Below are 12920 nucleotides of genomic sequence, written 5' to 3'. Positions count from 1 at the left end.
TGTGCAGCCAACACAAGCGGCAATTATTTCTTCTTCCATGATACTTGTATAATACTTACTTCCACATGCAGAACCGTTGATCAGGGAACACTCTTGAGTCTGGAGGAGGAGGTATCCCTGGCTGAGATCAGATGGGGGTCGCCATAAAGCACAGTGTCATCTGGACGCTAGTGGTTAAGGACACCTGGTCTAAGAGGGCTGGATCCAGGACCACATGCTGCAGAGAACTCTTAATAAGAGGCATGCACAAGCCAGGCCTGCAGCATCATCATTTACTGCCCGTTTCTCCAGTAATAACCTCATCCGGTCAATAAGATGAAATGCTGATTAAATTTGCGTCCTTTATTCAAATTGATTGAGAATACTCCATGGGTGATCCCTTTTTAAAAGGCTTATTACCTAATGGGCTGCTGTAGCCTTGTCCATAGGAGCAACATGACTGTGCAGAGCTGTGAACACATGGCTTTATTAGGAAGAGAGTGAAAGAGGCAGCCTCCCAGTGTCTCCAGTCCTCTGCTGTTTTCCTGCTCAGCTGGGCCGGTCCTCATTAATCACTTAGTCAATACAGGACAGACACACACACACAGCGACTGAAACCTGAACCAGATCAATAAAATGCAAAATATTCCAAGTGGTCTGCCCATATAGGTTGGGTGTGAGTGTGTGTGTGTGTGTGTGGTTAGAACTGTTTGTTGATACGTGTGTTTTTGCGTTGTGTACATGCACGTGCGTGTCTGAGCGCCGAAGAGTCTGATTGGGGGAGGCATCTTTTTAATTCCTCTGAGTGCCCTAGGAGGGCTGTCTCGCGGCCGAGGATTGGGATTAAATTATTACTTTATTAGATTCTTTCAGCGGCGGCGACAGAAAGATGCATTCTAGAACGCCCCGCCACCCCGCCCCCTGGCCCCCTCCATGACAGCTAGCTGGGGCCTTAGACTCTCACTTGGCTAAGTGGAACAGACACCAGAGCAGGGGGCCATTCTTCTACTGTGACCCCCAGGAACCTAGCCTCCCTCACCACTCTCCCCCCCTAGCCCCGCCACAGAGCCCTGCTCACGGAGCCTGGCACAGGGTGCCCAGGACTGGAGGAAGGGAGGGAGGGAGGGAAAGAAGAAAGGAGGGAGGGAGGGGAGAGAGGGGTAGAGACAATTTCTCTCGTCCTGTCTAACAGATTATACAGCAGATAGATGATTTGGTCTCAGTAATTGTGCGGAGCCGCTCTGATGCATTATGAATGAGACAGACAAGTCCAGGTTAAACTCACCCAGGTGCCCAAGTAGAACACAAGTCAGGTGACTGGACTGCCCACTCCTCTCTCTCGTGCCTGAGCCTACTATTCATGGATCTTTAAAAACAGATTGAACCTGTACTTACTTCTTTAATAAGAGCTCCTTCTTATTTACAACGCTGGCCTGTCAAGATGATTGAACACTCTTTCCTCTGCATCTAATGTTTCCTTCACAGATTGGCATGCTACCTAATTGTCGTAAGTGGACGATTCTTCCAGTGTGTAGGCCTGTTTGTTCTCTCTCTCTCGTTAGCGGACCCTAGTTTCTCAGTCGTGCTCTTCCGGGTGTTTCTCTTAATCTACAGAGATCTGTTTCCAGCTTGTTGTTGTTTTTTATCATTAGGCCTTCTCTCCTGGGCTCTGGGACACGGACAGGGGGCCTCTTACCCAGTGTGACATGGATTGAAATAACACCATCGATATCCTGGGATTAGACCAACCCCAACCACCCAGAAACCACCGAGGTGCTGTTTATGGAATGGAAGAAGATCCTCTTGGGATTGGTCTAAACCTTGCAGCGGCAGGCTGGAGCGGAGAGCCCAGGCAGGTTTACTGTGATTCACTGTGAGCAGTGCTGTTGTATGGGGATGGATATGACCCTGCTGGTGTTTACTGCATCAGACAGAGCTATTCCCAAACTCTCGTCTGGAGCTTCTCTTTCAACTGGAGAAGTTACAGAGTGTGGCTCCTCTCTCTCGCACAAAACCCCAGCGTTGCTGTAGGTGAGCGTCTGCGTCACGGTGTGTGTGCAAGCGTGTGAGAGATGAGAGGGGCAAGTGTGTGCGAGCGTGTGCAGCTATTTGGTGTTTTTGCAGCCACACATTTCAGCTCCCACCAGGATTGAGAGTACTCTCTTAATGAGCCTACTACCCCCCCCCCCTGCCTCCTCGCCCCCCCAGTGTAGGCATTACTTATTTATACCCCCCCCCCCCAACACCTCCCCCCCCCCCCCCCCCCGAGGCATCTGCTTTCTGCTGCCTGTTTCCCCTCTTTCTCTCTAATCCCTCGCTCTTGTCTGGGGGAGGCTCCAGGAGCTGCTCTTCCGCTCTTGTTTCTTCTCTCTCTTTCTACCCCAGTCTCTTTTTTCTGTCTCACCCCCCCCCTCCACACTCTCTCTCTGTTTATCCCTCCTCTGAAGTTGCACCTTCTCACACATCAATATTCATGAATGTGTTCCTCTTCCTCTCATCCAAACATCCATCTGGGGAGCCAGAGAGCAGCTGAGAGGATGTCTCTGACTCGGAGACATGCTGCTCATGGTCTATTTCGGCTGGAGCTGTCTGGCCACACCTAACCCATGAGTCACTCAAGGGGGGGCCGATGGACACCGACACAGGTTAAGCCTGGTTTGAAGTCTAACATGCCGGTCGATGGAGATTCCCCTCTGAAAGACGCCTTGGTCTGGGCCTCGTTCTTGTACGTCTCTGTCTGTGTGTGCTGTGCGTGCGCTGGTGGATTTCTGGGACTGTCAGCAGCCCAGCTTGGTTCCTGACAGTGAGATCCTCCAGAACTAGGTCTGTCTCATCGACATCTCGGTTGTGGGTGAAGTTTGGAGAGATGAGGCAGGCGTCACCTAGATGATAGTGAGAGCGCACAGGACCAGCGCAGACACACATGTTCCGGAATGACAAAACAAGAGAACAAGACCGAGGACAGAGAACTAATACTTTATATATAAATAGCTATTCAAACAATGCTCCTAATTAATTCTTGGAGGGAGCATCTGTATGAGCATGTGGGTCTAATGATCTGGTTGCCAGGTTTGTTTACATTCCAACGTGTTATGTTCAACAACTTTGATCCACGGCCCTAATTAGTAACTATGACTGTTTCTGAAACATACCTCTGCATACAGTATGTCTAACCTAGGTGCACACCCATACCCACACACACACAGCTCTAATAAATCTAAATATGGAAATCACATCTCTCTGATCTGAAACCAATGGCTGGAGGTGTTTATGGATTTAAACCTGGATGGGAGGAAGAGAAGAAAGACATAATCTCTGCTCTTCGTGATGATCATCTCAGAGATTGGGGAGATTAACTAATCCTCAAAATAGATGCATACATTTGGAGGCTATGCTGAAATGGATCGCGTTTGAGTACTCCAAACATGCGCTCAAAGCACGACATAGCTGACACCAATATGGTCATGTGACTTGTGAAGGAGGAAAGGATGTAATTGTGGAGCCTTTGAACAGAGCCACGGGCATGGATACAGTAACAGTGATGCAACTTCCCGACTAATTGGATTCAGGTTACATTCTCCTTCCTGTCAGTGTCAGCCCTTACAAGGAAGGAAAATACCATGTATTTCATACCTACTCCATTTTGGGGCATCATAACTACTGTATTTAACACCTGTGTGTGTTTATTGGAATTCAAACACAGAATATGATGCTTAAGAGAAACAAAAAGGCCTCACAGGAGGAGTTACAGCATCATCCACATAGTTTAATTAGCAAAACAAAACACCATGCTTGTCGTTTCCACATTAAGTTAGAATCCGTTCTGTCGCCCTCCCTCCGACTGAGTAAAAAAAAGTGCAAATATATACAAAACACTTCATCGCAGCCAGCTTTTATAGGACTCTTCACTACCACTCCTTCAAACAAACAGAAAAGAAAATGTAAAAACCAAAAAACAATAATTTAAAAAGAAAACATTTTAAACAAATAATTATACAAAATATATTTATATATTTATATTGAATTAAGGACTTGGCAGAGCATCCATCAGTCAGTCAGTCAGTCAGTCACAGAGCTACTATCTCTCCCGACAACAAAGTTAACAATAAAATCCATATATCTTTGAAGCTGTAAACAAGTTTGTTACGTTTAAAATCGATTAAAACATTTGGGATAAAACAAACAAAAAAGACCAACAAATAAATTAGAATCAATTTATCTGAGACAAATGTTTTATAACTAGAACACTGACTGAAATGTAGTATATGGATCTCTAAAACGGACGGTTTGTTCTTCTACAGTATCTACTTTAGAAACACCACGAGTAAAGCACTCTCTCTCCTTGCCTCTTTTTTAATGCTCTTTGCTGTTTGTACAACAATATAAAACCAGACACGGGGTCTGAAGTGGCTCTGAATCCTACCACTATTTCCCCTCCCTCCCCCCTTCCCCCCTCTCCTGTTCTGTCCTCCTTTCCTCCCTTTCCCCCTCCTCCACTCCCACCACCTTCCTTTCCTCTCTTCAGTCCCCTGTCCTGTCCTGTCTCTTCACTAGTTTACAAGTCACACACGGCAGTATAAGCAACTGGACTTTGGGTATGAGTCTGACCCCCCCCCCCCCGACACCTGGCTCCCTGCGGCCTGATTCAGCCCCCACAGCTGAAGGCAGAGCAGTGTCTCGGCCTGGACCCCAAGTCTCCGCGGACACGCTGCTGCCATATCTCAACCCTACGAAGTGAGCGGCTCCCTTAGCTCAGATTTATGACAAGTGTTAATTTTGGAGAGTGGTGTTGTCAGGGCGGAGATGTTAGTAGAACACCTGTAGGACTGCTGACCGTGCAGTGCAGGCCAGCCTCGCTGGCAGTTACATCTGAGTCAGGCCTTTACACCCCACGGATACACGCACACACTCGCTCGCAACTCTAACACGCACACACCTCCGATTCCCCCCCGATGCTCAAACCAAACTTCCTCCTGTGGCTGCCCCCCCCCTCCCCCCCCCCCCCCCCCCCCCCCCCCCACACACACAGCTTCATTAGAACACCTCCACTCCTCAGGGTTTTGAGGTTCCAAGGCCGAACATGAAATGGATCGACCACTTAATCTAAAGCGTGGCTCTTCCACACAAACAGAAATAGTCTCTCTCCTGCCACCCACTCCCCCTCCCCCCTGCCCCCTCCCTCTGCTGTTGATTGGTTATGTGCTGGGTAGAGTTGAGATGTGAAAAGTGTCTCCATAGCTCCTAACCAGCTGACCGCGCCATCTACTTCCTTTACATCTGAACAGACACTGGCCACAGTCAGCCAAGCCAGCACCTCCAGGGTTAACGACCGCTGCATTCACTCACAAGCAGTCAACTGGGTTTGGGTCTGATCTTTCAGAAGTTACAAGAAAGAAAAAAAGAAAAAAAAACTAAGAACTAGTGATAGAAAGACAGTGAGAACGTTTCCCCTTCAACCTGGCTGTGCCTGCTGCTCTCCTTTTACTTTAAACTGACGATCACAAGGCAATGGAATGGTCTAAAAGCACACAATCACGATGGCGTGAAGGTGACAGACATCTGTCACAGAGAAGCACCTGAGGAAGAGTTGCAACAACGAGTGACCTCCCTTTTCGTTCGGTCATGGATGAATCATATCCAGGTTCATCGAATCTCAACGGTTCCTTGTCGATCTCGCCTACTGTGTTTAGAACCAACTCCTGTTTCCTCATTCTCTCGTTACTAAGGTAACGACTGAGCCTCCGGAGCTTTCATTGTTGCAACTCCTCCTCCAGCACCTCTGTGGTCTCTGAAGGCGCTGTGTGTCCAGCCGGGCTCCAGAGGAGCTGGACGCGCCTGGACGCGTCTGGCTGCCACTGCTCCGGACCTGGGTCACCACCCAACCCCCCGATCAGAGAAGCTGGACGACTACAGCCAGCCTGCTGAGAGGATGTTCCAGAACACATCAACTCTGGTCATGGTTTCATGGTACAGAGCACAATGACGTTAAAATAAGGCGAGTGAGCAATGATATTCAGTCCCATAATGCTGTATAAGACGCGAGTGTACATTCTTGTGTGAGCAATGAAAATAAATATGAAATAAATAAATATAATTAGCGCCTGTTATCACCATCTTAATCACAGGAGAGGGCTACTAGTTAGTAGATGGTAAACACTGACCCAGGTGATAAACCCATCGCTAAGAACCGGGGCAGAGTAAAAGGATGCAATTGACCCAGGTATTAGACCTAGTCCACTTTAGTATAGTCTGTTACTCCTCCCAGCAAAGTATTTGTGTGTGTTTGTGTGTGTGTGTGTGGAGATAGGAAAGCATGTGTTTGTGAATGTAACGTACATGTGTGTGTATATCATCATACAAGCCTGCACAACAACATAGGCTACTGTCGTGGAAAGACGGACAAATCCAAACATATACACTGGTATTTCCTGACAGCTTTTCTCTTTTTCTCCCCAGACTCCACCCCTCCCCTGCCATCCATCCCCCTCTCCTCCCCGCTCCATCCCTCCTCTTCCTCAGAAGGACCTTTAGGCGACCAGGATGATGGATGAAGGTTGTCCTGTCTGCTGAATCAGTATTCACCACCATAACCTCCCCTCCTCTGTCCTCCCCTCCCCTCCTCTAACCAGACGGTGTGTACTAATGACCATGAGGTGACAGTGGGCAGGCAGGGCTTACGTGGCCACGCCCACTCCGACAGGTCACATGTCCAAGTGTCACTTCAGATTAGAATGAGACACAACAAACGCAGGTGCTGTGCTTCCTGTCAAGCAGACCTGACGTCCCTGCTCACAGCCCTCCCTGCTCACAGCCGTCCCTGCTCACAGCCGTCCCTGCTCATAGCGGTGGCTAGGAGCAAACTGGGACCTGACTCGGTTCAGCTGAGTTGGTTTTGGTGGGATGTATAAAATGCATCATGGCTTGTAGTGTTAGATTTTGACTTATTGCTCTCCGCTAGGTCACATTGAGGATGTTTGATAAGGGTTAAAAACGATGCTTGTTGTTTCCACGACAGCAGCCACAGTGAATTACGATTGGGTTCTGATTCCTTCCTGTACAGGTTGACGGACAGAAGGACTGACAAGTAGAGAGACAGACTGACGAGGAGAAAGACAGAAGGACAGAAGGACAGAGAGACGGAAGGACAGAGGGGGTATAGACAGTTTGATGTATATAAGTACACTCTCCTCTCTTCTCTTTCTAGACCACCATTCTTTTGGCCCCAAATTCAATAGAAAAAACAAAGAAAACAAAACAAAACAAAACAAAGAAAAAAGGCGCTTTTGTAGTTATGGCATTTGAGAGTTCAGGGAGAAGGGTGAAGCTGCACTCTTTCTAAGCTCAGTCCCAACACTCCCCTGTGTCTCTGGGCAAAGGTCAGCTGTTCTGGGCTGTCCTTCCAGGGTTGGTCACTTGTCAGTTGGCTGCCTCCTCCTCCTCCTCATCCTTATTGTCCTTGTCTCCTTGTCACTCCAGACTCAGCAACCTCACACAACCTCCCCAGACACAAAGTCCCTAAACAGGAAGTCAGGCCTGTTTCCTGCTGGGTCAGGCTTCACAATGGAACCAGACACATTAGTTTACCAGATAAAATCCATAACATGTCCACAAACTTGTTATATTATCTTTTTTTTCTTTTTTTTTTTAAACGTATGATTTTTTCTTGTCTTATTTTTCTTTTTACAATGACATTGATCCCAGCCCCCAAAGCTACTCAGTCCATGGCACTAGCGTGGCAATTCAGCACAGTTTCCAAGGCAACGTGTCATGTGCCTGTATTGGAATGTATCTCATATTTTGTTCCACAGTCGATCGTGTCCGGTACATCAGGCAGTTAGAGTCTGACCCCTCTGGCAGGTCAGGGGTCAGAGGTCAGGACACACAGGTAGTGGTCTGTAGGCATTGGGCTCAGTGTGCTGTGGTTCTGTGTTGTGATTGTCCAGGGTCTCCATGTCTCCAGGCCCTCCATGGGGTCTTCCTAGCACAAGCTGCGGATGCTCTAACACAGGTACCTTCACCAGGTCACCAACCGACCCCCCCCAGCCCTCCCTCGCCCCCTCCCCCGTTCTGCTGCCCCCCCCAGCCCCCCCCCCCCCCCCGCCCCGGTCTGCTGCCCCCCCCCAGCCCAGCCCCCCCCCCTTCCATCCAGCCTCAGCTGCTGCCAGACATCAGGTTGATGGCTTGTTCCAGTTTGTGTCTCAACTTGTGTTTACGGCAGTAACCATCCCTGTCCAGAGCTGTCAGGATCTGGAGAGAGAAAGAGGAGAGAGAGGGAGAGAGAGAGAGGGAGAGAGAGAGGGAGACGGAGAGAGAGGAAGGGAGAGAGATAGGGAGAGAGAGATAGAGAGAGAGGGAGACGGAGAGAGATAAAGAGGGAGGGAAAGAGAGAGCGAGAGACAGAGAGACAGAGAGCGAGAGAGAGAGAGAGAGACAGACAGAGAGAGAGAGAGAGAGAGAGAGAGAGAGAGAGAGAGAGAGAGAGAGAGAGAGAGAGTTTAATCCTTCCACAGCTTATTCCATCGTCACACAGTTATTGTGTTCTTGACTTTCAACCGACTCTCCAATTAGAGGCAGTCAGGAAGTCCCTGAGTGGCCCCTACGACCCCCCGCCAATACCCCTGGGCTCTCACCTCCTCCTTGTACTTGTTGATGTAAAAGTAGAGTTCACTGAGCGCGCTCAGAGTGTTGAACTCGGTGCCATGGAGACGAGACTGCTCCACCAGGTATGCGTCCATATCTTGGTCACTGATACTGGGCATCTTACTGATGTCACGGTAGTACCTGGGGATGGACGACCAACATCATGTAAACAACAACAGCAATAAACAGACTGCGGATGAACAGCCGTGCAATTGGCGTTCGCCCTCACATCTCCACCCAGCTCTAATAGGAATGTCTTTGGACTTATCTGAGGGAGCGTTAGATTTGTCTGCCCTCACCTCTCTACCCAGCTCTTGTAGTTGGGGATGTCCTTGGCGTAGAGCAGCTTGTTGGAGGGCGAGTCCTTCCCCAGGCGGTGCTCCGAGGTGGAGCAGGAGTCCATGAAGGTCTGGGCCACCACCGACAGGCAGGCGTCCGTGATGCTGCTCTTGTGGATGTCGAACACAAACTGGGGGTTCTTGATCACGTTCACCCAGAACCTCAGAGGAAGGCTGGGGGGAGGGAGGGAGGAGAGAGACAGAGAGACGTTCGAAAGTGAGACAGAGCGTATCTAAAGCGGGTTTGTGTTGTGACCTTCAGCAGCTCCACGTTCTCTTCGCTCGGCGCCCGGTGGTGCAGGCGGTCTTACCAGTTGCTCTTCCAGGTGTGTCGCACGTCCGGGTCGGTGATCTGCCGGCGGTCAGCCTGCTCGTCCAGGAAGTCAAACATGTACTTGATGGCGAGGGGCAGGGCGCTGCCGCGGTGGGCCGTGCTGAAGACCGTCTCAAACAGGTCGTCCACAAACTTCTGCAGCGTCCCCTGGTGGATGGGAGAAACAAGGAGGTGGTTCAATCACATGCACTCCGTCTGAGAATGTCTCATGTTCTTCAGACAGGGTGGAGATGGAAAAGCAGACAGAACTGTGGATGCACCACAGGGATTTGAACAGTGGTCTTAATGAACATCTACATGTGTTACGACAGCTACAGCCTTCTGCAGGGACGGATATGCTACCTTTGTTGCTAGGAGACGGGTGAGGTAAATTTCGGAGACCATCTTGCTGCCGCGGTCCCCCTCGCGCTGGTCGGCGTGTTCGTGGTTCTTGACCAGGTGCCACAGCTTGGTCCCTGTCTCCTGGTCAGGCGTGATCATCGGAGCGCGAGAACGCAAGCTGTCTGGACTGCTGGACGTCCTCAGCAGAGACTCTGGAAGGGCGACACACACACACACACACAGTCAGTCACACACACAGTCACAAACACACACAGTCACACACACACAGTCAGTCACACACACACACACACACACAGTCAGTCACACACACGTGTCAGCATGCACACCTTCAAGCTGAAAGCCAGACATGCCACACAAACACACACGCACCGTATCTGCTGAGCGAGCGTGTGAAGGTGAAGGAGTTGGCAATGTTGTAGGCTGACACCTGCTTCTGGACCAGGGCCACCAAGGAGCCGTCTGTCACCTGAGGAACAGCAGCATGAACCACATCAACCACACCGTCATCTCCAAAACACATCAATACCTATATGAACCACATCGGTATCTAGATGAACCCTATCAGTATCTATATGAACCACATCAATACCCATATTAACCACATCATTACCCATTCAAACCACGTCATTATCTATTATATCAATGAGCCATTTCAAAATGTGTGCACTCGTTTGTGTGTGTGTGTGTACTGACCTGGTAGTGAGCCAGTGTGTTGAGGCGTTTCCAGTCGCTCTCTATCTTGGTGGTCACGTCCTCATCCTGCAGGATGATCCTGGTTAGTCGACCCTGACGCCACTCTGGGGGGGGCGGGACACAAACAGAGAAGGTGATTGGTTACAACAATCAAGGTAGTTCAAAACAGCTGCAAGGTCAGCGTGTGTGCGTGTGTTTGTTTGAGCACGTCCGTGTGCCTGTGTGGTGTTTCTGCGAGTGTGTTTACACGTGACAGCGAGTCTTTTTGTGTGTCAGCGTGCGTGTGTTTCGGTCTGGGTTGCTGGTGTGTCTGTCTTCCTTCATGCGAGCGTGACTTCTCACCCAGATCCATGTCGTCGGCCTGCTGTCTCTGGGAGAAGGGGATGCCCTTGTACACGGCATCCAGCAGCTTGTCCTTCACCTGGGTCACCGTGTCACAGTTCAGCACCTTGACCGGGACCTCTGTCCCAGCCTCGCCCTCTGGGGGGATGCACATCAGGGTCTGGAGGGAGCGCACACACACACACACACTTTCAGTTAGATATTCATGTCATGTATTTGTGTCTTCTGCTGTCGAGACCATGACCAGTACTGCAGGGGGTCTGACAACAGTAGCTACAGGTCATGTATTCACCAGGGGAACTGTGAGTGCTTCTGTCTACAGTAAATCTGCCATGTCCTCAGGTGTTAGTTGTGAATCAATCACTTTTAAACTGTGTTTTATTGATAAACCTCCCCAGAGATATGAACGGGCTCGTCGATAATGAAGATTTCATCTGTTTGGAGACAATCAGAGAGAATGGGGGCGATCAGCGTGAGTTATAGTCCAGACGATGGTCAATAGAGAACTGACAGAGAGCATTGATTAAAGCACAAACTGGGATTTATATGACACAGCCAGTGAAGAAGGTGGGGGGGGGGGGAGAGAGAGGATGTTTCTGCTTAACAGTTTTGGTGTGCTTCTCTGTCTCTCTTACAGCTCTGTCAGTCACCATGGAGATATCCCCAGCCTCTGATTGGCTCACAGTGGTGGGATTCGAGTCTCTGATTGGCTCACAGTCGTGACATTACAGTCTTTGACTAGCTCACAATGGAGAGATGCCAGCTTCTGATTGGGTCAAAGTTATTTATTACCAGCCTTTGATTGGGTTACAGTGAAGTGGTACAAGAGTTCAATTGCAACAGAAGATCTAAGTTAAATATTCTGGTGAAACGTTCAGAAACATATTTCTGTAATGTTTAAAGTTTTGAAAGACTCATAGACGAATAACCTCTGATCTTGCTAACATGAATCAATGTCCTGTGACTTTGTGGAGGAACGTACCTCCCTGCACTGCCTGTAAAACTTAATGAAGTACTTATCATATTAATAACAAGTTTGTTCAAATGTAATGATTCTTCCCAGGGTAACCACGGTGACCAGTAATGAGTGAAGGTCGGGGCTGATGGCTGTAGAGGTCGTCTCTAATGGGCGAAGGTACTGGGCATGCTCCATAGCGCCTGTGGTGCCGCGCTGTACATCTCCGTGGGGAGAGCACTGGCATGTGCCAGGCGTGTAAATCAGGTGATTACCACGGTGAGCAGCTGGCAGCATCTGCCCATCTGTGGGGCTGTGGGCATGGCAACACACCTCGCCTAACCCCACACGCACTCTCCTCCGCCTGCCAGCCTCCTCATTCATCCGTGGTCATGGTAACACACCTGGCCCGTGCCAAGCATCTGTAGGCATGGATACACACCCTGCCAGGCAACACAGTCCTACACAACGCTCACGCCCCGTGGCCACCACACCGAGCCGTGAGAAACACGCCTCAGGGCTCCACCAGGCTGGTTATCTCTACTTTACACCGACCAACCAGAGATAGGGGGGGACGGGGACATCACCCTGGTCACAAAGGGGTCCTGGTGACGAGGGTGACAAATGAGGCGTGTTAACATGCTTAGATGGGCATGATCAATACGAATTCCGATCAAGCGTATCGTCATGGCGACTCGACGACAGCCTCAGTCATCCATACTATTTCTATTGATTATATAATAGTGTATATAATCCTTTACTGAGGCGGCTCTCTGTGTGTGCGTGTCAGCAGCCCCTGAGGGAGTGTCTGTCCCCTAGACTACTTCCTGTGACATCTACCTTTCTGTCTATCGACCCCTCTGAGAGAGGTGCACATTCCAGCTGCCAGAGAAGCTGTCACTGCTGAGGAACAGCCTCACTCTCCCCCTCAGCCAATGGGAAGTCACAACTGTGCGCCGTACCCAGGCTGTTTGGCGCATGGGGAACTGGCCCTGTACTCTGGGTCCTGTGGCAGCGACAAAGGTGTGGGTTGCCGTGTGGGAGATAGAGGAAGGCTCTTATCTGGCTGGTCAGACTGGATCGGTCCCCTCCCTTGCATGGAAGCCCATCGTGTCTGGACATGGCCACTGCAGTGTTCTACAGCTCTCCAACAGTTACTAGTGAGGAATAGCTAGCGAGATGGCATACTGCTGAGTCCTGGAATAAGTTGTGTGTGTGTGTGTGTGACTTAACGTGTGTGTGTGTGCCTACCAATGCATCTTACCCAGTCAGCTGTTTTGCCATATAAATAATGAAC

At 49.9% G+C, this 12920-nt stretch overlaps 1 protein-coding gene across 1 annotated transcript in view; it reads right to left on the bottom strand.

Moving 5' to 3' along the window:
* Positions 1-8120: 8120 nt before the first annotated feature.
* The window catches only part of plxna3 (plexin A3), a 43708-nt gene continuing 38908 nt past the window's right edge, over positions 8121-12920 (bottom strand). Inside the window, exons 21-28 of the mRNA XM_047039832.1 lie at positions 10669-10828; positions 10327-10430; positions 10003-10099; positions 9634-9824; positions 9269-9438; positions 8919-9131; positions 8610-8760; positions 8121-8226 (exon numbers count right to left, since the gene is read on the bottom strand). Of these exons, the coding sequence (XP_046895788.1) occupies positions 8131-8226; positions 8610-8760; positions 8919-9131; positions 9269-9438; positions 9634-9824; positions 10003-10099; positions 10327-10430; positions 10669-10828 (1182 nt within the window). The 3' untranslated portion in view covers positions 8121-8130. The remainder of the gene's footprint in view (positions 8227-8609; positions 8761-8918; positions 9132-9268; positions 9439-9633; positions 9825-10002; positions 10100-10326; positions 10431-10668; positions 10829-12920) is intronic.

Source organism: Hypomesus transpacificus, chromosome 18 (genome assembly GCF_021917145.1).
Source record: "Hypomesus transpacificus isolate Combined female chromosome 18, fHypTra1, whole genome shotgun sequence".
In the NCBI taxonomy this organism is placed as follows: domain Eukaryota; kingdom Metazoa; phylum Chordata; class Actinopteri; order Osmeriformes; family Osmeridae; genus Hypomesus; species Hypomesus transpacificus.
This window is presented reverse-complemented; position numbering and strand designations above follow the sequence as displayed.